Genomic DNA, 27,197 nt, shown 5'->3' on the forward strand with positions numbered 1-27,197 from the left:
TCTGCAAGTAGTTGCTCATGTCGGCACCAATGATGCCTGTCGCTTGGGTTCTGAGGCGATCCTCAGTTCGTACAGGCGGCTGGCGGATTTGGTGAAGACTGCTGGCCTCGCACGCGGGGTGCAAGCAGAGCTCTGTGTTTGCAGCATCGTTCCCAGAGTGGATCGGGGTCCTTTGGTTTGGAGCCGAGTGGAGGGTCTCAACCAGAGGCTTCATCGACTCTGTGACGGTCTTGGCTGCAGATTTCTAGACTTGCGCTATTGGGTGGGGCATTGTAGGACGCCCCTAGATAGGTCAGGTAAGTGATTTGTGAAACGTATAGGTTAATTTAGTCAGGGCCATTCTTTTGTAGGGATCATTGAAAGTCAGATTGCGTTGCGCTAAAAAAATATTGTGCGTCAGTTTAAGCACAGTCATGTATAATTTTTCTAAGGGGACGTTTCATGGTGCACGGTTCAGCCAGAAGAGGCCACAACTTCTCTAGTGTAAGCAACATGTTTCTCTGATGCTTGTTTATTGCCCACATTCCGCTATATAAGTAGCGATGTTTTCAATAACTGAACGAAGTATCACCTGTTTGGTCCTTTTTTGTTATTCCAAAGTACTGAGTGAATTGTCGTGGGGCCCTTCTGCCCTGCCCTGTTTTATTATTTATGTCATTTTCACTTTTCAGTTTGATGACATCATAACTCACAGTTTCTTAAAAAGGTTACATTCCCTGATTCTACTGACTTCAGCTTAGAGATCCCCTATGGTACTGTCGTCAGCCTTCCGAACTTCGGTTTTTGTCATGATTATTGTGAGGCTCCATCTTTCATAATTCTCTTGTAAATCCCAAAGCATGTCCTCAGCATGATCCTGATTTCCTGCTACGATGACCGGGTCATCAGCAATGAGAAATGTGTGTAGGATTTCATCCCTCACAAGGACGCCTATGCCTCCACATTTGTTCCTCCTGGCTTTAAATGCATCCTCCTCATAGATTTTAAATAGCGCCAGTGCTATAGCACACCCTTCACGCAGTCCTTTTGATTATTTCTTTTAAGATTCTCCCATATAATCGCGCTACTGATGGCATCATACTTACACCCCAGTAATTTCACTGTCCTGTCTAGTCACTTTCTTATAGACAGGAGTAATAATAGACTTTCTCCATTCCTTGGGTACCTGGTCCCCTTCCAAAAGCTTAACATACAGCTTGGCCAAGATATTATACACAACCCTAGGAGCTGCCTTTATTGATTCTATGTTTATTGCACCTGGACCCAGGACCCACGTGCTTCATTGCTTTACACATTTCTAGACTTGCGCTATTGGGTGGGGCATTGTAGGACGCCCCTAGATAGGTCATCGCTATCTCCAGCAGGCAAAGCATCCAGAGCATCCGGCAACAGGGCAATCCTGCGGCCAATCGTAGCACGTGGAGCCAAGTTTCCTTAGTTTAAAAATGGTGTGTCGTCGACCTGGACAACATTAGTAATTTGGTTCCTACTGGCATCAGCTATCCAGGGTTAAAATTCTGTGACACAATTTTTTCCACTCTGTATGTTCCACTTTCTTTGGCCATCGGCTGTCCTCCATTCTGTCGAGAGGTCCGTGCCATTTTAAGCGTTTCATCTCTGTGGTATCTACTACTGATTTATCGACGCCGTAGCCTCTATTATGGCCTGTATGGTTGTAAGTAGGCTGTTTGTTTTTATATTGGTAACGCCACGTTGCGCTCTGTATAAAAATCACTGGCTGTGCTGTGTGCAGTCTGTGGCTGATTTGCATTGTTGGAATTTGCTATTGTAGTGTTGGTCAGTTGGCTGTTAACAGCGCGTAGCGTTGCGCTGTTGGAGGTGAGCCGCCAGCACTGGTGGATGTGGGGAGAGGGATGGCGGAATTCTGAGAGCGGACGATCTGGACGTGTGTCCATCAGAAAGAGTAAATTTGTAATATTGGATATCATGGACTGATATATATGTTATCACTTTTGAACACTATTAAGGTAAATACATTGTTTGTTCTCTATGAAAATCTTTCATTTGCTAACTATGCCTATAAGTAGTTAGTGCCTTCAGTAGTTAGAATCTTTTATTTAGCCGACAGTATTGGCGCTCGCGGTATTGCAGTAGTTCGAGTAACGAAGATTTTTGTGAGGTAAGTGATTTGTGAAACGTATAGGTTAATTTAGTCAGGGCCATTCTTTTGTAGGGATCATTGAAAGTCAGATTGCGTTGCGCTAAAAAAATATTGTGCGTCAGTTTAAGCACAGTCATGTATAATTTTTCTAAGGGGACGTTTCATGGTGCACGGTTCAGCCAGAAGAGGCCACAACTTCTCTAGTGTAAGCAACATGTTTCTCTGATGCTTGTTTATTGCCCACATTCCGCTATATAAGTAGCGATGTTTTCAATAACTGAACGAAGTATCACCTGTTTGGTCCTTTTTTGTTATTCCAAAGTACTGAGTGAATTGTCGTGGGGCCCTTCTGCCCTGCCCTGTTTTATTATTTATGTCATTTTCACTTTTCAGTTTGATGACATCATAACTCACAGTTTCTTAAAAAGGTTACATTCCCTGATTCTACTGACTTCAGCTTAGAGATCCCCTATGGTACTGTCGTCAGCCTTCCGAACTTCGGTTTTTGTCATGATTATTGTGAGGCTCCACCTTTCATAATTCTCTTGTAAATCCCAAAGCATGTCCTCAGCATGATCCTGATTTCCTGCTACGATGACCGGGTCATCAGCAATGAGAAATGTGTGTAGGATTTCATCCCTCACAAGGACGCCTATGCCTCCACATTTGTTCCTCCTGGCTTTAAATGCATCCTCCTCATAGATTTTAAATAGCGCCAGTGCTATAGCACACCCTTCACGCAGTCCTTTTGATTATTTCTTTTAAGATTCTCCCATATAATCGCGCTACTGATGGCATCATACTTACACCCCAGTAATTTCACTGTCCTGTCTAGTCACTTTCTTATAGACAGGAGTAATAATAGACTTTCTCCATTCCTTGGGTACCTGGTCCCCTTCCAAAAGCTTAACATACAGCTTGGTTCAAATGGTTCAAATGGCTCTGAGCACTATGGGACTCAACTGCTGAGGTCATTAGTCCCCTAGAACTTAGAACTAGTTAAACCTAACTAACCTAAGGACATCACAAACATCCATGCCCGAGGCAGGATTCGAACCTGCGACCGTAGCGGTCTTGCGGTTCCAGACTGCAGCGCCTTTAACCGCACGGCCACTTCGGCCGGCCATACAGCTTGGCCAAGATATTATACACAACCCTAGGAGCTGCCTTTATTGATTCTATGTTTATTGCACCTGGACCCAGGACCCACGTGCTTCATTGCTTTACACATTTCTAGACTTGCGCTATTGGGTGGGGCATTGTAGGACGCCCCTAGATAGGTCAGGGGTGCACTACACAAAGGAAGCGGCTACTCGGGTAGCAAATACACTCCTGGAAATTGAAATAAGAACACCGTGAATTCATTGTCCCAGGAAGGGGAAACTTTATTGACACATTCCTGGGGTCAGATACATCACATGATCACACTGACAGAACCACAGGCACATAGACACAGGCAACAGAGCATGCACAATGTCGGCATTAGTACAGTGTATATCCACCTTTCGCAGCAATGCAGGCTGCTATTCTCCCATGGAGACGATCGTAGAGATGCTGGATGTAGTCCTGTGGAACAGCTTGCCATGCCATTTCCACCTGGCGCCTCAGTTGGACCAGCGTTCGTGCTGGACGTGCAGACCGCGTGAGACGACGCTTCATCCAGTCCCAAACATGCTCAATGGGGGACAGATCCGGAGATCTTGCTGGCCAGGGTAGTTGACTTACACCTTCTAGAGCACGTTGGGTGGCATGGGATACATGCGGACGTGCATTGTCCTGTTGGAACAGCAAGTTCCCTTGCCGGTCTAGGAATGGTAGAACGATGGGTTCGATGACGGTTTGGATGTACCGTGCACTATTCAGTGTCCCCTCGACGATCACCAGTGGTGTACGGCCAGTGTAGGAGATCGCTCCCCACACCATGATGCCGGGTGTTGGCCCTGTGTGCCTCGGTCGTATGCAGTCCTGATTGTGGCGCTCACCTGCACGGCGCCAAACACGCATACGACCATCATTGGCACCAAGGCAGAAGCGACTCTCATCGCTGAAGACGACACGTCTCCATTCGTCCCTCCATTCACGCCTGTCGCGACACCACTGGAGGCGGGCTGCACGATGTTGGGGCGTGAGCGGAAGACGGCCTAACGGTGTGCGGGACCGTAGCCCAGCTTCATGGAGACGGTTGCGAATGGTCCTCGCCGATACCCCAGGAGCAACAGTGTCCCTAATTTGCTGGGAAGTGGCGGTGCGGTCCCCTACGGCACTGCGTAGGATCCTACAGTCTTGGCGTGCATCCGTGCGTCGCTGCAGTCCGGTCCCAGGTCGACGGGCACGTGCACCATCCGCCGACCACTGGCGACAACATCGATGTACTGTGGAGACCTCACGCCCCACGTGTTGGGCAATTCGGCGGTACGTCCACCCGGCCTCCCGCATGCCCACTATACGCCCTCGCTCAAAGTCCGTCAACTGCACATACGGTTCACGTCCGCGCTGTCGCGGCATGCTACCAGTGTTAAAGACTGCGATGGAGCTCCGTATGCCACGGCAAACTGGCTGACACTGACGGCGGCGGTGCACAAATGCTGCGCAGCTAGCGCCATTCGACGGCCAACACCGCGGTTCCTGGTGTGTCCGCTGTGCCGTGCGTGTGATCATTGCTTGTACAGCCCTCTCGCAGTGTCCGGAGCAAGTATGGTGGGTCTGACACACCGGTGTCAATGTGTTCTTTTTTCCATTTCCAGGAGTGTACTTGTGGCGTGCACATGGTTTTTTTTTTTAGGCTAGGTGGTAGTGCGAGGTGTCCTGATGAACACTCACCAGTCGACGTGCAGGCAGGGAAATCAGGAAGCGCTCAGTGTAAAGACACTTCAGCTGTCAAGATATTAGCAGTGAATTTTCAGAGTGATCGGAAGAAAGTTCCTGAATTCACTGCCCTCCAGGAAGCGTGTGGCGCGCACATTATTCTCGGGACTGAGACCTGGCTGAACCCTGAGATAGGAAGATCTGAAATATTTAGTGAGGGTTGGAACGTGTATCGGAAAGACAGATTAGACACCGTAGGAGGTGATGTCTTCATTGCAGTTGACAAAAATATTGTGTCTACTGAGGTCGAAGTACAGTGTGATTCTGAAGTTATCTGGACACTTTTAACAGGGCTAGGAGAAATAAAGTTAATTGTTGGGTGTTATTACCGGCCACCAGGTTCCACCGTGTCAGTTCTAGAATCATTCAAAGGGAGTCTACACTCTGTATCGCAGAAGTACCTGGATCATGCTATATTAATCGGAGGCGATTTCAGCCTACCTAGTATAGACTGGGATGTACAGTATATGGATTCATTACAGGTGGTACAGACAAGCCGTCGTGTGAATTACTTTTGAACACATTATCCGAAAAATGTCTTGAGCAGCTAAATCGACAGCCAACGCGTAATGGAAATATTTTAGGTGTGGTAGCCACGAACAGACCAGACCTCATCGACGGTGTCAGTGTTGAGACGGGGATTAGTGATCATGATGTTGTCATTACGACTATGATTACGAAAGTTAAAAAGTCGGTCAAGATGGCTAGGAGAGTATTCTTACTAGAAAGAGCAGATAAGCAGTTGTTAGCATCCCACTTAGTAAATGGCTTGGCTCTGAGCACTATGGGACTTAACATCTCAGGCCATCAGTCCCCCTGAACTTAGAACTACTTAAACCTCACCTAAGGACATCACACACATCCATGTCCGAGGCAGGATTCGAACTTGCGACCGTAGCGGTCGTGCTGTTCCAGACTGAAGCGCCTAGAACCGCTCTGCCACAAGCGGCCGGCCTTAGTAAATGAATCGACTTCATCTACTTCCGGTACGATGGACGTGGAACAATTATGGGCAAATTTTAAACATATTGTAAATCACGCATTGGACAAGTATGTGCCGAAAAAGTGGGTTATGGACGGAAAAGACGCACCCTGGTTTAACAGCGCAATTCGGAGAATGGTCAGGAAGCAAAGACAGTAGCACTCGCGGTGCAAGAAAGATCTGGAGAATGAGGACAGGCAAAAGTTAGTAGAGATTCGTGCTGCTGTAAAAAGAGCGATGCGCGAAGCATTAAACCACTACCACCATCATACCTTAGCAAAAGATCTTGCTGAAAACCCAATGAAATTCTGGTCTTACGTAAAATCGGTAAGCGGGTCGAAGGCTTCCATCCAGTCACTCGCTGATCTGTCTGGCCTGGCAACGGAAGACAGCAAAACGAAAGCTGAAATTTTAAATTTAGCATTTGAGAAATCTTTCACGAAGGACAATCGTACAAACATACCGCCGTTTGAGTCTCGTACAGGTTCCCGTATGGAGGACAAAGTGATAGACATCCCTGGGGTTCTGAAGCAGCTGAATGGGTTGAAAATAAATAAATCGCCAGGTCCTGATGGGATTCCAATTCGGTTTTACAGAGAGTACTCTACTGCATTGGCTCCTTACTTAGCTTTCATTTATCGCGAAGCTCTTGCCCAACGTAAAGTCCCGAGCGACTGGGAAAAAGCGCAGGTGACGCCTGTATATAAGAAGGGTAGAAGGACGGATACTCAAAATTACAGACCAATATCCTTAACATCGGTTTGTTGCACGATTCTCGAACATATTCTCAGTTCGAATGTAATGAATATCCTTGAGACAGAGAAGTTGCTGTCCATGCATCAGCACGGCTTTAGAAAGCATCGCTCCTGCGAAACGCAACTCGCCCTTTTTTCACATGATATCTTGCGAACCATGGATGAGGGGTATCAGACGGATGCCATATTCCTTGACTTCCGAAAAGCGTTTGACTCGGTGCCCCACTGCAGACTCCTAACTGAGGTACGAGCATATAGGATTGGTTCCCAAATATGTGAGTGGCTCGAAGGCTTCTTAAGTAGTAGAACCCAGTACGCTGTCCTCGATGGTGAGTGTTCATCGGAGGTGAGGATATCATCTGGAGTGCCCCAGGTAAGTGTGGTAGGTCCGCTGTTGTTTTCTATCTACATAAATGATCTTTTGGATAGGGTGGATAGCAATGTGCGGCTTTTTGCTGATGATACTGTGGTGTACGGGAAGGTGTAGTCGTTGAATGACTGTAGGAGAATACAAGACGAATTGGACAGGATTTGTGATTGGTGGAAAGAATAGCAGCTAACTCTAAATATAGATAAATGTAAATTAATGCAGATGAATAGGAAAAAGAATCCCGTAATGTTTGAATACTCCATTAGTAGTGTAGCGCTTCATACAGTCACGTCGATTAAATATTTGGGCGTAACATTGCAGAGCGATATGAAGTGGGACAAGCATGTAATGGCAGTTGTGGGGAAGGCGGATAGTCGTCTTCTTTTCATTGGTAGAATTTTGGGAAGATGTGGTTCACCTGTAAAGGAGACCGGTTATAAAACACTAATACGACCTATTCTTGAGTACTGCTCGAGAATTGGGGATCCCTATCAGATCGGATTGAGGGAGGACATAGAAGCAATTCATAGGCGAGCTGCTAGACTTGTTACTGGTAGGTTTGATCATCATGCGAGTGTTACGGAAATGCTTCAGGAACTCGGGTGGGAGTCTCTGGACGAAAGGAGGCGTTCTTTTCGTGAATCGCTACTGAGGAAATTTAGAGAACCAGCATTTGAGGCTGACTGCAGTACAATTTTACTGCCGCCAACTTACATTTCGCGGAAAGACCACAAAGGAAAGATAAGAGAGATTAGGGCTCGTTCAGAGGCATATAGGCAGTCATTTTTCACTCGTTCTGTTTGGGAGTGGGACAGAGGAGAAGATGCTAGTTGTGGTACGAGGTACCCTCTGCCACGCACCGTATGGTGGATTTCGGAGTATGTATGTAGATGTAGATGTAGAACCGATGGTGGAATAAGATAGTTGAGGAATTGGTGAAGGTGAGAAATGAGCCCTATAATAAATGGCTGAGAACTAGGCTTGATGATGACCGTCAAACATGTGGAGCTAAATGGGAAAAAGCACAAAGGGCCATTACTAAAGTAAGAAATGAGGCGTGGGAGAAAGTTGGAGAGGATGTAGAAGAAAACTTTGGTGGTACTAGAGCAAATAGAACGTGGAAGTATAACGTGAAGACGATGAGAGTTGGAAACAAAAATACTGCTGGGATGACTATGATAACCATGAAGTAGTGAGTAAAGTATTAGAAAGCCCTGCTCACGGAGAAGAGAAAGAAACCTATACAAGAGACGTTAGATTTGAAGGAAGAAGATGAAGGTCCATGTCCACGACCAATAATGAAAGCAATGCGAAAGCAATAGGCCTGTCTTCATCACCAAACCTGAGCGAAAGCACTGCACCGATTCTATAAGAGGAAGCGTCAACTTGCAACAGAACTGGTTTGTCAGGATCAAAGTGAACGATGCATCGATCACTAAGCAATGCATCTTTAAGCTTTTGAAACGCTTCTTGTCACTCATCTGTCCAAACAGAGGGAACTTTCTTGCGACGCAAGGGATGCAATGGAGCAGCGATTTGTGCAGCATTCGATATGAATCGAATATAATAGTTCATTTTCCCCAAGACTGACTGCAATTCTGTGACATTGCGAGGAACTGGCAGGTCACGAATGGTTAACAAATGTGACTAAAGAGGATGTACACCTTGGCTGTTTATGACATGACCAAGATACTGCAACTCAGGTTTAAAAAAAATCACACTTGTTCAGTGTACACTTTATTCATGCATCAGACAACACACGAAAGAAAGAAAGCAAATTTGCAATGTGTTCTTCAGGTGTACGGCCTGCTACGGCAATATCGTTCAAATAGTTTGAACAGTTTGGTACTTGAGCAGTCCGGTGTTCCAAATAACGTTGGAAAATCGCGGGTGCGGAAGGACTGTCAAAATGCAAACGCAAGTATTTAAACAAGTCAAAATTAGTGTTCACAACACACAAGATTTGAGATTCTTCGTTTGTGGTATTTGAAGATATGCGTCACGCAAATCAATTTTTGAATAGTAGCAACCAGCGCCTAATCTACCCATGAGGTCCTCTAGGCATGGCAGTGGGTAAGTATGAATCACAGTTTTGGTTAAAGTCAACACAGAGGCGAACGCGACCTGAAGGTTTGGGGAGCAAAACCGGTGGAATTGCCGACTGGCTAGCTTGTATGGTAGCAATAGCTCCGCTGTCTTGCAATTCTTAATGTTCAGCAGCCACATAGTCCTGTAATGCAATCGGAACAGTTCTGGCCAGCCAAAATTTTGGCTGAGCATTGTCTTTCATAGTAATATGTGCAACAAAATTGTTAGCCTTGCCTAAACGTACAGAAAAGAGTTCAGGGGATTCTTTAAGCAAGTTAGCTACACTATCTGTGACACTGAATGCAATCACTGACAACACATTGTCCTGCATTTGAAAGCCAAACAAATCAAACGAATCAACGCCAAACATGTTCTCACAATCGCAAAGGGTGACACACAAAATAATCAGTCTTCTTCAGAAAAGACAAACACAAGTCTGTGCTACGTAGAGATTGTTAATGATAGAGGCTACCACGCGTCGGCTAACAAAGCGGCTACCGTTGAAGCAGCTATCGAAGTGGGCTGCCAACAGTCGGGCGCAGCGCTTGTGTCCTCTTCATCCTGGAGGGAGGTCGGTCAGCGTGCGATTGGCTCACCTCTTCTCACAGCCTTCTCTTCTCTGTCGTTCCCGACTGGCGCGCCAGCGCCGACTTTACGCCGTGACATAGTAGGCCTTCACAAGTGCTATACACTGAGGCCCACTGTCCATGGCATTTTCACATGCAAATGACCAACAGCAACAAGGTGCGTGCACAGACACAAACTAATCCCCATCGCGCCCCGTGGCCCACCGTGCAGTTTGGACGTCCTAACGCAAACCGTTCAGAAGTTATGACAATTTTATTTGAAATTGTTCAATAATAGTCACCCTGCAGCTAAGAAGGTGGTGCTTTCATAACGCACTGGACTCGTATTTGGAAAGACAATGGTTCAAACCCTCATCCAACAATCCAGAGTCAAGTTTCCCGTAATTCCCCTAAATCGCTTAAGGTGAACGCCAGGATGTTCCTTGAAAGGGTATGCCCAATTCCCATCTCCATCATTTCTCAAAGTGAGCTTGTGCTCCATCTCTAATAACACCATCTTGGAGGAGACGTTGAACTCTTAATCTTGCTTGGAGTTGTGTTAAAATGGCGTGTTCCCACAGCGGCGCTGACATACCTGATGAGTGGCATGATCTCTGGCTGGGTGTCGCCCATCCTGCCGCGCCTCCAGGAGCCGGGGTCATGGCTGCCACTGACAGCAGACGAGGCTTCCTGGATCGTCTCCAGCCTGACCATCTCGTGTGTGCTGCCCATCATAGGCGTGCCGATTATCGTCGACATCGTCGGCCGCAAGGTGCTGTTCATCGCATCTGGATTGCCAGTGTTTGCTTCCTGGCTCATGGTTTGTACTGCATTTAATACCTCCTTTTCTTGAGAGGGACAGAGGTAGGAGTGCATGTTTTAACAAGAATATTCCTTGTGGAGTTTAATTGCACATAAAATTGTAGTGTAGAGGAATCAACTAAAAAAACAGCTTACTTATATTTCAGTTCATTTTGAATAATTCCATGTTATGAAGCGAAGAAACTTCTGCTGATATTTTACTGGAAGTTAAATTTTGCGTAATAAATGTAACAGGATTGTAAGCTAAAGTTTTTCCACGTGTAGTAATGCATGTACAGAACGTTCTTCTTAGCTTGAAAAAGTCTGATATGTATTTTGTTGCCTAATCAATATTATTGTCGTGCTAGAGCTCGGAACCAGATATCTTCACTTTATCTCTGATGCTTCATCAGGCAAATGCTTTTTGAAAACCAACTCAGATTGTAATCTTGTACATGAAAATTACATAAGGAAATCATCTGCATCGAAATATTGAAAGAATAAGAACAGTATCACACATGTTAAATTGGCAAAGAAAAATAGTAACTGAGACCTGTAGTCCATTTGACATACTTAATTACTTAATCACTCAGAAGAAATAAGTCCAATAATTAAAAAATATGAATAAGCTTCATAAAAAATGCTGTGATGCGCTTATGCTGCCTTGGCATTGCTTATATGGTTTTAATAACAGAATGCTTAAGCTCTGGAAGTGCTGGTTCACAAGAATTTCTCTCTCTCTTACACAGTGTTGCTATGATCACTACACAGTTAACAAATGCGTAATGCCGAGGTGGTCGATTTACAATTTTTGGACAAAATTGGCAATATGAATGATTGGAAGCAGCAAACTGAATATAGTGAATCAGATTTCTGCGCAACATTTCCCAGTCCATAGCACTCCACTGCTCTGCATGGTGGGCGAGGTGGCTTCTGTTGGACCTCGGAGATGAACGAATAACTCACCAACAATTTCCTCTGAGAGTTTACGGCTGAAGCGACCGCCAAGGTAACCTCACCACCATGTAGCATTCTTTCATCAAAGAATTTGGTACGCCAACTATCTATTTGCCAAAAGTTCAGATAGGGAGAAATTTTTCAAGTACCAATTTGCTCACGATGGAAAAATGTAAGAGGTGATGAAAAGAGAAGAGGTAAGTAGACTCCCTTCAACATGAAATTGCACACTGAATATTTAAGTCAGCTCATGAGACGTGGCCAATAGTTCATTTTAAAGTACAGGGCCCACCATACACAGCACTTCGATCACAGACCTGTTCTAATATTACATTGCTGATGTGCTACAAGAGTCCACATAGTCATTCTATAAAAGTGCACAGTGATACCACATCAGACTACCTGACCTCCATTTAGGCCTAGACTCATATAAGGGAATTTTAGTCTGATCTGCAGTATCTGCTAGATAAACTCCAATCAAAAAGTAATGTAGGCTGTTAAGGAGTGGCTATGCGTGTGTGGTGTGTTATTCAGCGCTGCATAACGTTTACCTCAGTTCTTTCATTCTGAAACACAAAAATTATTTGCCATTCTTTTGATGGGCTTGGGTGAACAGCAAAATTCATGCACTTTCAGTAGTTGTCCCACATAGCAGAAAAGTGGGTTTTAAAAAAGAATCCAGTTAGTGTGGGAATATGGCAAAGATCTGTCTTTTCCTATACTGTAAAAATAAACGGTGCTACATTAATATAAGTCCAATTTAAGGAGGAGCAGAAATCTTTATTTGCTTATGAGTTGCAAATGGGAAAATAAAATATTAAAGTCAGTCTTCCGCACTTATCTCCCTGCTCAACTAATTCAAGTCATCAAAATACTTTAACCCAAAAGAATTTTGAAATATCCTTTTTTCATGACTTAAAATCTATGAAATTGTAGTACAGAAGAAGAGTCGTAAAAAATATAGAATTGCTTTAGAAATAGTCACTGGAAATTAGAAGAAAGTCTCATACACAGTTGAAATAGAATGATGTCGTTCTCCTAGAACTATTACAGCCTTTTTGCATCACTACTGTTGGAACCTGACGTTAGTGTGGAGTGTGGACATCTGAATTGTTGAATAATACGTGAATTTCCAGAAGGAAGAAAAGTGGCAAGAGATATCCACAGCGTAGTATTAGCGGTCATCAAGAACTGGAAATGCCAATAAGTCAGTAGCACTTAGGTTAAAGTCTTCCAGGATCAGACAAGTGTAGTATCTGTTGTAGTTTCATTAGTTAACATACAATTTGGCCTCCATTACCTGGAACTTTGGCGGCTGTTAAGAAGCCACCGACTAACCGATAAAATTAGTTACTAATCCAAAGAATAGAAATAATGCACCTGAGAACTTGTGAGTTCCCCACTATCTGTCTCTGTATGAAATTTAGCCCCAATCTATAAAAACGTTTATATATTGCCAAAACTAAGTACCCACAAACTGTTAGCCTGCTTAAAACTGTTGCTGAACTTTGACTAAACACAACCTGATTTGAAAATGATATTTTAGAGAGATTGAGTGGGTAAGATACATATGTGCACCTCACCAGCCCAAAAACAAATGTATATTCAATGTGCTCTTTGTCGAAAACCAGTCCGATTAGGCCAGACATCTGTACCAAGTTTATTGCTTCAAAATATCATTCCTGCCTTATTCCTGAATTTTGACGATTGCTTCAGGGATATCCTGCATAAAAAAATGCTCGACGGAAACTCTGTTTCTGTAATATGAAGATGGCTAGTCCGGTTGGCCGTGCCGCCTAACGCACGGCTTTCTGGGCGGGAAGGAGCATCTGGTCCCCGGCATGAATCCGCCCGGCGGATTTGTGTCGAGGTCCGGTGAACCGGCCAGTCCATGGATGGTTTTTAGGCGGTTTTCCATCTGCCTTGGCGAATGCGGGCTGGTTCCCCCTATTCCGCCTCAGTTACATTATGTCGGCGATTGCTGCGCAAACAAGTTCTCCACATACGCGTACACCACCATTACTCTACCACGCAAACATAGGGGTTACACTCGCCTGGTGTGAGACGTTCCCTGGGGGGTTCACCAGGGACGGAACCGCTCAATAACCCTGGGTTTGGTGTGGGGGGGCAGAGGGGTGAAGTGGACTGCGGTAGTCGTCATGGGGTTGTGGACCACTGCGGCTGCGGCGGGGACGGAGCCTCTCCATCGTTTCTATGTCCCCAGTTAACATACAATACAATACATACAATATGAAGATACAAGGTCCAATAAAGTCTGGGACAATCGTCCTTCCAATTTGGCGAAAGGAGCAAGCAGCATGGCAAGAGGTAACAGAAATGTGCTGTCGGCCGACAGGTGCTGTTCGCTGACTCGGCGGCCATGCTGATAGCATCACGCCTGGTGGCTGGTCTAGGCTTCGGCGCCGGCACCTGCCTGTTACCGATGTACGTGGGGGAGGTGGCCGAGGCCAAGGTGCGGGGTATGCTGGGCACCGTCTTCCAGTTCGCCATGAGTGCGGGTGGGCTCGCCTCCTACTGCATGGGGCCCTACATGTCCTACTCGGCCGTGGCCATCGTGTCCGCCGCCGTGCCCGTGGTCTTCATGGTGGGCTTCCTCTGGATGCCCGAGTCACCCTACTTCTTGGCTCTGCGTGGCAGGGATAAGGATGCAGAAAGGACCTTGAGGCGGTTGCGAGGTGCCGTGTCTGAGGAAGCCATCCAGGAGGAGCTCGGCATTATTCACAAGTACGTCAAGGAGCAGCGAGGTGAGTAGCCCTACATTACTTTGCATCTCACGTCAGATAGCTGTACTTATAAGGGACATCTTGTTTCATAGTACAGAATAATGTGACGCCACTGGGTAAATACACGACGAGGACTATTCAGAAAATAATTTTCCCCCACCAGCAGAATGTGTTGTTTTGTGTTCCAGCGACTGTTTTGATACAGTTCTCCACACTTGTCCATCCTGTGCTAGCCTCCTCTTCTCTGCTTAATTATTGCAACCTACACGCACTTAAACCTGTTTATTGTAGTCCAGACTTAATATCACTCCGTAAATTTTATTCTCCGCCCATCTCTCTCTCTCTCTCTCTCTCTCTCTCTCTCTCTCTCTCCTACACACACACACATACACACACACACACTCACTCATTCACTCACTCACTCACTTATCTCCGTTTCCAAATAGAAGATTCCTTGATACCTTTGGATGCATTCTATCAACTGACCCCTTCTTTTACACTACTGGCCATTAAAATTGATACACCAAGAAGAAATGCAGATGATAAACGGGTATTCATTGGACAAATATATTACAGTAGAACTGACATGTGGTTACATTTTCACGCAATTTGGGTGCATAGATCCTGAGAAATAAGTACCCAGAACAACCATCTCTGGCCGTAATAACGGCCTTGAAAAGCCTGGGCTTTGAGTCAAACAGAGCTTGGATGGCGTGTACAGGTACAGCTACCCATGCAGCTTCAACACGATACCACAGTTCATCAAGAGTAGTGACTGGCGTATTGTAACAAGTCAGTTGCTCGGGCACCATTGACCAGACGTTTTCAATTGGTGAGAGATCTGGAGAATGTGCTGGCCAGGGCAGCAGTCGAACATTTTCTGTATCCAGAAAGGCCCGTATAGGACCTGCAACATGCGGTCGTGCATTATCCTGTTGAAATGTAGCGTTTCGTAGAGATCGAATGAAGGATAGAGCCACGGATCGTAACACATCTGAAATGTAATATCCACTGTTCAAAGTGACGTCAATGCGAACAAGAGGTGACCGAGACGTGTAACCAATGGCGCCCCATACCATCATGCCGGGTGATACGCCAGTATGGCGATGACGAATACACGCTTCCAATGTGCGTTCACCGCGATGTTGCCAAACAGGGATGCGACCATCATGACGCTGTAAACAGAATCCGGATTCATCCGAAAAAACGACGTTTTGCCATTCGTGCACCCAGGTTCGTCGTTGAGTACACCATCGCAGGCGCTCCTGACTGTGATGCAGCGTCGAGGGTAACCGCGGCCATGGTCTCCGAGCTGATAGTCCATGCTGCTGCAAACGTCGTCGAACTGTTCGTGCAGATGGTTGTTGTCTTGCAAACGTCCCCCCATCTGTTGACTCAGGGATTGAGACGTGACTGCACTTTCCGTTACAGCCATGCAGATAAGATGTCTGTCATCTCGACTGCTAGTGATACGAGGCCGTTGGGATTCAGTACGGCGTTCCGTACTACCCTCCTGAACCCACCGATTCCATATTCTGCTAACAGTCATTCGATCTCAACCGACATGAGCAGCAATGTCCCGATACGATAAACCGCAATCGCGATAGGCTACAATTCGACCTTTATCAAAGTCGGAAACGTGATGGTACGCATTTCTCCTCCTGACACGAGGCATCACAACAACGTTTCACCAGGCAACGCCTGTCAACTGCTGTTTGCTATGAGAAATCGGTTGGAAAATTTCCTCATGTCAGCACGTTGTAGGTGTCGCCACCGGCGCCAACCTTGTGTGAATGCTCTGAAAAGCTGATAATTTGTATATCACAGCATTTTCTTCCTGTCGGTTATATTTCGAGTCTGTAGCACGTCATCTCCGTGGTGTAGCAATTTTAATCGCCAGTAGTTATTTGGAATTACGTTCAATGTACGTTTAAATTTATCTTTAAAAACCAGAATAGAATTAATATTATCAACGTCTACGTTGGTCCTATTACTTTGTGTAGACAAAAATTGTCTCCCTCTAGCCCTTCGTCTTTCAGTTCGACTGGTTAGCGCTCTTCTTCGAGGCATACTTAAAACAGATATAGTTTCCGTATAATAAGGGACGTCGTAGCTATTCACAATGAAGACGTTGACTTCAAATTTTGTGGCGATGGCGGCAAGCGAACACAAAGTTGGTTCTGTTTACTCTTAGACGAAAGAAAGTGAAAAAACGAAGCTCATAAACAGCGTCTGTTGCTCCAGACGGCTTCTTTTTCCACTATTGACAGCATCAACGACGTCGTAGCTGTGGCAGTTTAGCTGCCCGGTATGCGTGTGCTGCTGCAAATGAACCATCTGCAAAATTTAATCATGAATGTCCCTAGAATGCGATTACGCGAACCGTTGTTACTTTCTTGTCTCATTTCTACCACAACACCTGGTAGGTACTTGTGGTACAACTTGCTACCAATGTTAGCAATGTGAGAGACAGAGGAACAGAGGAAAACTTATACGTGTCTGTATACTTCCTTTCACCTCTTTTAATGACTATGTACACACGGGATTTTTTTGTGCACGTCTATGGTAAACAATCTTTGAATTATATAAGTTTCATATTTCTCCTTGTATAACTAATTTTAAACATCGGTAATTCAGTTTTCGAAGTTCACGTATTAAAAATATTATCGTTCAATCAAACAGTTGCATTGTTATTATGAATGTCCTCATCCCCATTAATTTCTCTACTCAAAAATTGTCTCTGTCTATTTCTGCGTCTTCCGCTCGGCCCGTTATCGTTCTTCTTCTTGGCAAAGTCTAAAACACACATAGTTTCCGTATAATAAGAGAAGTCGGAAGCCATAATTATTCAAAATAAAGAAATAAAAAATTAGAAACTTACTTGAAATTTTATGCTAACGGCAGCAAATGACCACAAAGTTACTCTTACAGAAAATTAAGCAAAGTGACAATTCCAATATACAGACTTTGTTACTATGATATTTTTATTTCCAATCCTGACAACTTCATCGACCTAGCAGTTATTGCACTGTCGCTAGCCGGTATGCGTGTATTACTGAAAATAAACCACCTTAACATGAACGAAACGCTGTTACTTTCATGTCTCATTTCTGCCATAGCATCTGATCGGTACGCCCGAGAGATTTTAGTAGCACTCCAATCTTCGATGCTTACTTACTGGCGATTTTAGTGCGTGATAGGGAAGGTGTCATCAGAGTTACTAATATGACACTATCCCCTTCATTTCTGCACTCTTAATGACTACGTACATATACACTTTTTTTCTTTGTGCACATCTATGGCAAAGTATCTTTGAAATTATGTAAGTTTCGTTGGCCTCCTTGTATAATCAATATTAAAAACTGTCACTTTAACTTTTGTGCTCACGTATTAATATTATGATTTCGGTATCTATACTAATGTATTTCGATTCGCTGCTTCTGGATTGTTTACAACAATTGCCTAGCAACTGGTTCAAATTTTGGAAACAGCAATGATGGGTCTCCAAAAAATGCTTATATGTGAACAAAAAATAGATTTCATAGCAATACACAAAACTGACGTCAGTGAGATGATATGTACAAGGCTTTGTGAATCTGTCCCACGATATTTTTTCAAGAGCTTGAATAATCCATTCCTTTTCCTAGACACGAGAGATCTTCAGCTGTTGCAGCTCATTTTTAATCTCTTCGCTTTCATAAATACGATCCCTCTAAAATTAAAAAGCAATGACAATTCTTTTTGCAGCTCAAGTAGGTCGTTTCTGCTGTTCATGCAACATATGACACGAACTAAGGGTTGTAGATACCTCTCTTATTTCGTAATTGTTACCTAGGTCTTTGATGCGGTGGGCTGTCAGTGGTATAATTTTCATGCTTTTCATCTAAATGGGTATAATAACACATACAGTTGATGCGTCATACACTACCTGGCAAAAAAAGTGAAGTACCCAGAACACATGGTTGGCTGTCAATGAAACTTTGTACATATATGCAGCTTCAGTGGGTATGTAAATGATAAGAATGCAGTTCTCTGTGAAAGGCAGAATGGCAACCAGCTTTCAATAGTGTTGTTCATTTTTAGTGTTGTTACCAGACCTGATAGGGTATATAAAGGACGTGAACAGCATTACATGTTGAATGATCACTGTGAAGGGCACGGAAATGCCTTGTACTCGTGCGAGACAGTGTTATCACCCTGTAACAGAGTTTGAAAGACGTCTCGTTGTGGCTCTCCATTTCACAGGCTGGTTGAATCGTGCAGTATCCATCTGTGTGTTGCATTCGGATGTGGGAGTCGCCCGACATTGGATTGCACGTGAAAGTGGGGGCAGATACGCTCCTCGTCTATGTTACTGTGCCCCAAGTAAATGTAACCCTGTCGTATCTGCACCTGTCATTTGAGAACAGATAAAATACTGCATACAACATCAGGTATGAATTCAGGCCATGGTTGGTAGTGATTGAGGGAACTGAAAGCACAACGGTAAGTCACAGAAATCCTACACCCTTATATGTTACTTCCCATGTGGCCATTTTTCAAAAGGACAGTACTTGTCTTTGTGAACTGTCTGCATGATGCTGAGGTACTCCCATGACCAGCAAGATCACCAAATGTGTTCCAAATAGATATATGTGGGACCATCTCTAGCATCAACTCAGTCCCATTGCCAGAATCCAGGATATCAAGGACAAGTTACACCAGTTGTGGGCCAGTTTGCATCATGAGAGGTTACAATGGCTTCATAACATCCTCCTATCCAGCCAGTGCATGCATTCAGGCCACAGAGCGTGCAACGTCGTACTGGAAAGTGGACTCATTCTATCAAGTTTTTTTTGTAAATCTGACTCAGTTTTATAATCACTAAAATAACTTCACATAGAGTTACAGCCTGTGAAGTTTCGTTCTGTTTTCCCCTATCCTTCAGGATGCTTCACTACTTTTGTCAGGCAGTGTAATTAAATAAGTGAGATATTTACATGGTTTCTAAAGATTATTGAAGTGTGTTGCTCCAGATGGTATTTAAACACACGTTGACCACGTTTTCATTTTTTAATTTGTAAATAAAAACAAAATGGCGCAGAAAGGTAGAGATCTTAAAAAGGAGACCTGAATATTTACTGGAGACTGATGGACTTCCTGTGGGTAGGGATAATCAGAAGATGGAAAATTACACATTCTGTAGGTCATAGAGTGTCAGTATAAAGCTAACTAATCCAGTGGGTTGCAACAGCGAGGTCATCAGTCCCATCTGATTACGAAAGGATGGGGAAGTAAGTCAGCCACGCCCTTTCAAAGGAACCATCCCAGCTTTTGCCTGCAGCGATTTAGGGAGATCATGGGAAACCTAAATCAGGATGGCTGGAAGCACATTTGAACCATCGTCCTCCCGAATGTGAGTCCAGTGCACTTACCACTGTGTCATCTCACTAGGTGATGGAGAAAGAGGACGGCACCCTGATATTCAGTAGAGTATGGAGGGAATGGAGCTGTAAGCATGAATACGTATTGGTGTGGATCCTTTTGTCTAAGAGAGTGAGGCAGTTGCATTTAGAAAGAGAGTATGCAGATTGTTTGTAGATGATGGACTGGTAATGTGGGTCAGTATAGGAGTGGCAAGAAACCGGGACTGAAAATTAGAGGGGTTGTGGTTAGTATATCGAGATGTTAGATGTGAGTGAGGGGGAGAGGTATTTGACGAGAAATTACAGGGTTCATGTGTGGAAAGATAAACAAAAGTTAATTGTAACACAAAGTAAAGTGGTTCAAGGATATAGAAGTAGTAATGGGACTTTGCTGGAGCAAATATCCAGGCAATGTTGGCATAGGAGAGCGTTGGTCAGATCTAGGTTTATTAGATATGGAGGATAGTGGAAGGGATGCAATCAACGTGCTTGGTCAGTTACAAATGGCCGAGCAGTTCTAGACGCTTCAGCCCAGAACCGCGCTGCTTCTACGGTCGCAGTTCGAATCTTGCCTCGGGCGTGGATGTGTGTGAAGTCCTTAGGTTAGTTAGGTTTAAGTAGTTATAAGTTCTAGGGACTGATGACCTCAGCTGTTAAGTCCCATAGTGCTCAGAGCCATTTGAACCATCAGTTACAAATTGTAGGCTGTAGTGGTCATTGTATTGTGTGTTTAAGAGATGAATTTTCATGTTAGTTTACAGTGGAGTGTTAGTTTGAGGTTTTAGTGTGTTAGTTAGAAAAACATGGCAGTCTTAAGTGGCTATGTAGGAATCATGAACACCAAAGCTGGTGGTGGTGTGTCCTAGAATTATTACCTGGGTTCTTGAGGAGCCATTGGTTTCATCAGGTTGTAACCTGGTTAAGAGGAAGTTGGAGTAATTGTTGGGATTTTTGGAATGTTGGTTTGAGGATTAGGAAAGTGGTGCAATCAGACATAACCTTTTATTCTTATCGTTATTTCATTGCCTCACTCATCAGGATGAGGTTGAAGTGGTAGCAAAAGTATTAATAAATCATGGAGAGCTTCCAAAAAATTTTTGGAAGGTAAAAGATATGTGTGACATTGGTTCCGCTCCAGTTTGGTTGTCTGATGCAGCAACTGGTTATGAATATTTTTAAATGAAACCAGTCACATTTGTAGAATTTTTTTATTAGTAATAATTACATCATCTGACGATGACTTTCTATGGCGAAACGTCTAATTGTTATCAATAAAAACAGTTCTGCATGCAACCAAGACTGTTTTCATTCTATATATATATATATATATATATATATATATATATATATATATATATATATATATTCTTTAAAATTATTAAGATAGTCTCTACATAAATATAAAGCACTTCACTTTACTGGACTAGATTGGCGGAAGGGGGATGAGGATGAGGAGGATTTCAGGAGGGAATGTGTTTTAGAAGGGATGTTGGGTAGAAGAGTTTGGGAAGAAATCCCTGGTCAAAGTGCTGTAAAGGGAGTGTGGAAAATGTTGGAGAAGACGATGATGAGCCCTGAACTGGAGAGAAATAGGTGTATTCTGTTAAAGGAGGAAGGATGGGTAGAGTTCTGTGCACATTTTACTGTAAGGTAGGGAAAATTATCAGATGTGGGACCAGATGTGGAGAGACTGAAGATGTAAGGTTGGGGACATGTATTGGTACAATAGATTTCTAGGATTAATGGACAAGAATGAAATGATAGGGTTGTTAGTATAAAGTTTGCAGTAAATACGGCAAATGTGAAGGTGTTCAGTGTGGGAGAGGAGAGAGCAGAATAAGCTCATATGGAATCATAGCAGAGGATAGTAGATGAGTTAGGAGGCGAGGCAGGGTGCACAGCATTCGAGGAGTTGGACAGACTGTATAGGTTATGCAGAGCAGAAATCCTTGTGAAACTGACAATAGAGGGTTCAGTTGGATTATGGTTTTGTGTGTATGGCACATGGTGGTGGTATGCAGTCCCCATGTTTAGCCGTTTAGTTGTTTTAGCAGTTTCAGTCCATTCTAGGACTTATGGAAGAGAGGGGAAATTCAGAAGCTCATATGAGATCACAATGGGGAATGTTACACAGACAAGGAAGGCAGGGTTTAGTGCATGGTATCTGAAGATTTGAAGGAATTGGTAGAGTCTATGTAAAGTGGAAATCCTTGTGACATTGGCTTAAAAGAAAGTTGGTTTGATTAAGGCTTTGTACGTGTAGAGTAAGGTGGAGGTAAGTATTCACTATGTTCAGCCATTCAGCAGTTTTAGTGGCTTCAACTTTTGAGGATTCACGTTTAGGGGTTAGTATGTGTAGTTTGTATGATAGGTCACAGTGGAGGTCAGTTTGAGGGATTTTAATCAGATAGGATGATTTTAAAAGATGAGGTCAAAGTTATGAGGATGGAAGCTGTTGATAGTTCATTCTAAAATTATCGCCCCCTTCTTGGAAGGACTGGTTCTGAGGAGCCACTAGTTGTTCCAGGAGGTACATTGGTTGAAAGAGCTGAAATGTCAGAGATTATATTTAGGAATTGTTGATAATTATGTGACACAGTAGTGCAGCTGCATACTTTGTTGGGGCAGAGGCCAGGCGATCACGGCTGGAGCTGCTGGGTCAGCTGGTACGGCGACGTGGAAACCGGCGGGCACTGGTGTTGTGCGTTGTGCTGATCGTGACACAGGTGTTCACGGGGCTGGCTGTGCTCTTGGGCTACACCACTGACATCTTCCGGCAGTCAGGCGTGGCGCTGGATGCAGATGTGTGCGCCATCATCGTGGCAGCAGTGCAGACAGTGACCAGTGTTGCCACATCGCTGCTGGCAGACCGTGCTGGCCGGCGGCCATTGCTGCTGCTCTCGTTCGCCGGCTGTGGTGTCACCATGGCTGCGCTTGGTACCCTCTTCTACCTCAAGGACGTGGTGCACACAGACCTCACAGCTGTGCAGTGGCTGCCACTTGCCGCCATGGTCGTTTTTCTCGTGAGTATCTTCACAGCTCATTTACTCAGCAGCTGCCCACCACCCTTCAGCGCTAAAACAAAAAATCGCTGCAAGAGCCAAAACTATTCTGTTATTCTCTAAGAAACTAATATCAGCTTGGGTATGGTGTGTGCTCTTGCTGTGCAACTTACTGTTACTACAATAAATTGAGAGTGGTGCAGATGACAGTGCCCACGTTCATGCTTTGGTCCTACACTTTCGGAGGGTTTGATGTAGTTCCATGCTGTCACTAAACACCAGCTTATAGATACACAGACCATCTAAGAAAGTTATTAGATAGCCCTTCGTTAAATAACTTCTTGCAATGAGTTTTCTGTGATGAATACGTATCCAAGCCTAGTTTTTTAACTATCATAGTTTTATCACAATATGACTTCCTTACAAACTAGAAAATCTGTGAAAGATATGTAACAGGAATGAAAAGTAATTTAATTTTTTGATAAGAACAGAAATTTGATTGATGTCAACGGTGCAGGTGTCGTCGATCTGTAGGCTGGTATGAACACAAAGTGCTCCATTAGCCATGGTCTTATTAGAGGCAGTGTGCCAGTGCCTTTCTCTGACGTCTGAGTTGACTCACCCAGCTGGTTAAAGAGGAACCTACAGTTCAACTTCCATAGGTGAGTGCTCAGTGCTGCAAACTGTCTTGTGAGGGACGTGGTTTCAATTCCTGGTACTGCTAGGTGTCTTTCCTTGCTGAGAGGACTGGAACAGCACTCAACTTTATGATTCCGATTGAGGAACTACCTGACCGAGTAGTAGCAGCAACAGTTTATGAAATCTGACAACATTTGGGTGAGCCGTGTGCTGACGCAATGCCCCTCCATATTGCACCCAATGACGTCTTTGGGAAAGGAAAGATAGTCAAATTAGGATGTAAAAAAGGTATTCGTCTGCAGTACTGAAAATGACACTCTCAACATTGAACTTTATGGTTAGTACTTAGTAGTCCTTCCTTTCCTGTATACAGGGTAGTCCATTGATAGAGACCGGGCCAAATATCTCACGAAATAAGCATCAAACGAAAAAACTACAAACAACGAAACTCGTCTAGCTTGAAGGGGGAAACCAGATGGCGCTATGGTTGGCCCGCTAGATGGCCTGCCATAGGTCAAACGGATATCAACTGCGTTTTTTAAGATAGGAACCTCCATTTTTATTACATATTCGTGTAGTACGTAAAGAAATATGAATGTTTTGGTTGGACCACTTTTTTCACTTTCGGATAGATGGCACTGTAATAGTCACAAACGTGTAAGTACGTGGTATCACGTAACATTCCGCCAGTGCGGACGGTATTGGCTTCGTGATACATTATCCATGTTAAAATCGACCGTTTACCAATTGCGGAAAAGGTCGATATCGTGTTGATGTATGGCTATTGTGATCAAAATGCCCAACGGGCGTGTGCTATGTATGTTGTTCGGTATCCTGGACGACATCATCCAAGTGTCCGGACCGTTCGCCGGATAGTTACGTTATTTAAGGAAATGTCAATCGTCAATCACGACCTGCGACAGATGATGATGGCCAAGTAGGTGTTTTAGCTGCTGTCGCGGCTAATCCGCACATCAGTAGCAGACAAATTGCGCGAGAATTGAAATCTCAAAAACGTCGGTGTTGAGAATGCTCCATCAACATCGATTGCACCCGTACCATATTTCTATGCACCATGAATTGCATGGCGACGACTTTGAACGTCGTGTACAGTTCTGCCACTAGGCACAAGAGAATTTATGGGACGATGACAGATTTTTTGCACGCGTGTTATTTAGAGACGAAGCGCCATTCACCAACAGCGGTAAGGTAAACCGGCATAATATGCACTACTGGGCAACGGAAAATCCACAATGATTGCGACAAGTGGAACATCAGCGACCTTGGCGGGTTAATGTATGGTGCGGCATTATGGGAGGAAGGATAACTGGCCCCCATTTTTTCGATGGCAATCTAAATGGTGCAATGTATGCTGATTTCTTAAGAAATGTTCTACCGATGTTACTACAAGATGTTCCACTGCATGACAGAATGGCGATGTACTTCCAACATGATGGATGTCCGGCACATAGCTCGCGTGCGGTTGAAGCGGTATTGAATAGCATATTTCATGACAGGTGGATTGGTCTTCGAAGCATCATATCATGGCCCGCACGTTCACCGGATCTGACGTCCCCGGATTTCTTCCTGTGGGAAAAGTTGAAGAATATTTGCTATCGTGATCCACCGACAACGCCTGACAAAATGCGTCAGCTCATTGTCACTGCATGTGCGAACATTACGGAAGGCGAAGTACTCGCTGTTGAGAGGAATGTCGTTACACGTATTGCCAAATGCATTGAGGTTGACGGACATCATTTTGAGCATTTATTGCATTAATGTGGCATTTACAGGTAATCACATTGTAACAGCATGCGTTCTCATAAATGATAAATTCACAAAGGTACATGTATCACATTGGAACAACCGAAATAAAATGTTCATACGTACCTACGTTCTGTAATTTAATTTAAAAGACCTGTCTGTTACCAACTTTTCGTCTAAAATTTTGAGCCATATGTTTGTGATTACTACAGCGCCATCTACCACAAACGGAAAAAAGTTGTTCAACTAAAACATTCATATTTCTTTATGTACTACACGAATATGTATTAAAAAGTTGGGGTTCCTATTTAAGAAAAACGCAGTTGATATCCGTTTGACCTAAGGCAGCGCCATCTAGCGGGCCAACCATAGCGCCATCTGGTTTCCCTCTTCAAGCTAGACAAGTTTCGTTCTTTTTTAGTTTTTTCGTTTGACTCTTGTTTCGTGACATATTTGGCCCAGTCACGATCAATGGACCACCTTGTATAACCTCTTGCAGTCCCCTTGGCATGGACTTCACCAGAGAATTTTTTTTTTTTTTTGCAATGTAATTTTCAGCCATTCCTCTAGTAAAGTTCTTTAGTTCATTTCTATTGCACATCTGAAGACTCCTCATATTCCTCTAGAGTACATTCCACAAAATTTCTGTTGGATCAACGTCTGGGCATTGCAGTGGTGTTAGCATCAAGAGGGAAGTGTTAATGCAACAGCTAAAGCCTTGCATCTAGGCTGTATGCTTTGGATTTTTGTCTTGTGTGAAAATATAATTCTCAGAAGGACCCATATTGTTCACACTTCTGGGCAGAAGTGTTTTTCGGATCTTTATGTAAACCTTGTGGTCCGTAATTCCACCATTTGTACTCATGCAGCTCCAGGCAAATACTGAACATCCTCTAAGTCTAATTGAGGCTGTTGTATTTCTCTCTTCACGATTTCTTTGTCTTCACTCTGTTTCTTCCTCATTTCACTGAAACAGCTAAAATCGACTCTCGTCATTAAGTACACCCTTCTTTCAGAAATCACACCCATCGAATTTATATTCTCTTGCAAATGCAACTTCCTTCCTTTTGTTGATTTTATGGTTTTCTACAGGCTGTTTTCCTTCCATACTCAGCTACATAAAACACATTTCTTACAATCTGTGCTGAAACAGACTTTCCAGCGTGCGTCTGAACTGCAGTAACAAGTTTTGGAGCGCTTAGTTATGCATTTTTTCTGATTTCTCTAAGTAGCTATCGTTTTACCATCTCAGATAGAATTACAGGACGACCGCTTCGTTATTGGTTTTCGTACATTTTTTTTATTAAACCTGTATATAATAGTCTCCACTGTTCTCGTAGGTGCGCCAATGGTTTCTCCGATTCTTGAAAAGATTTTACTTTTCGAAACAGCTTGACACAGATAATCCTCTCTCCAGTTGTAGTTTCGCGACGTTTTCGAGCAATACTACTTAAATATCACTCAATGGCTTTGAAAACAGTCAAAGAACTATCCTCTCCAGTGTATGAAACGCAACTGTTTTAGGAAAGGGAGAGAGAGATGTTTCAGTGTGGATACATACTTGGAGTCTTGTTTATTAGACGAATGTTTATTTGACATGAATTGGGGCATGACTTTAAATATCGTTGGTATGTTCACAAATGAAGCAACATATGAACCCAAGTAGCGTTTTATTTCTTAATGTAGATATTAACCGATGTAGGGAAAGAGCTGTTGTTAGTTTCTGAGCTCTGTTTTTGTGATTGTGGTTAATATATGCGCTACGGTCGGACAAATACTTTTTGGAGTCACTGTAATCTGTTAGCAGCACACTGTGGCAGTCCCAAAGTACACCCTGAAGCATCACCTTGCCTAATGATGTTTGTGTTTCCTCCTTTTTTGGCGGTAGAGAATCCACATTCTTCCGATACTTGGTGTGTTCCTTTGCCTCAGGGTCATGGTGATTCACACCCACCATTCGTCCGTGGTGGCTAGATGGCTGAAGAAGTCATCTGGACTGGCCTGACGCAGGTGAAAAATTTCTGCGAAGTGCCTCGATTCCGCGGGCTTTTTGAATGGTGTAGGCCAACGGTGGGCAACCGCTGGCCTGCTAACCGGATGTTGCCCGCGATTGGCTTCTTTCTGCTCCGCGGAAGAA

The 27,197-nt window shown here is 44.0% G+C and overlaps 1 protein-coding gene across 1 annotated transcript in view; it reads left to right on the forward strand.

Annotated features, from left to right (window-relative positions):
* The window catches only part of LOC124613425 (facilitated trehalose transporter Tret1-like), a 75,656-nt gene that overhangs the window by 24,969 nt on the left and 23,490 nt on the right, over positions 1-27,197 (forward strand). Inside the window, exons 2-4 of the mRNA XM_047142128.1 lie at positions 10,330-10,568; positions 13,863-14,271; positions 22,284-22,678. Coding sequence (XP_046998084.1) covers positions 10,330-10,568; positions 13,863-14,271; positions 22,284-22,678 — 1,043 coding nt within the window. The remainder of the gene's footprint in view (positions 1-10,329; positions 10,569-13,862; positions 14,272-22,283; positions 22,679-27,197) is intronic.

This window comes from Schistocerca americana, chromosome 4, assembly GCF_021461395.2.
Source record: "Schistocerca americana isolate TAMUIC-IGC-003095 chromosome 4, iqSchAmer2.1, whole genome shotgun sequence".
NCBI classification, from domain to species: Eukaryota; Metazoa; Arthropoda; class Insecta; order Orthoptera; family Acrididae; genus Schistocerca; species Schistocerca americana.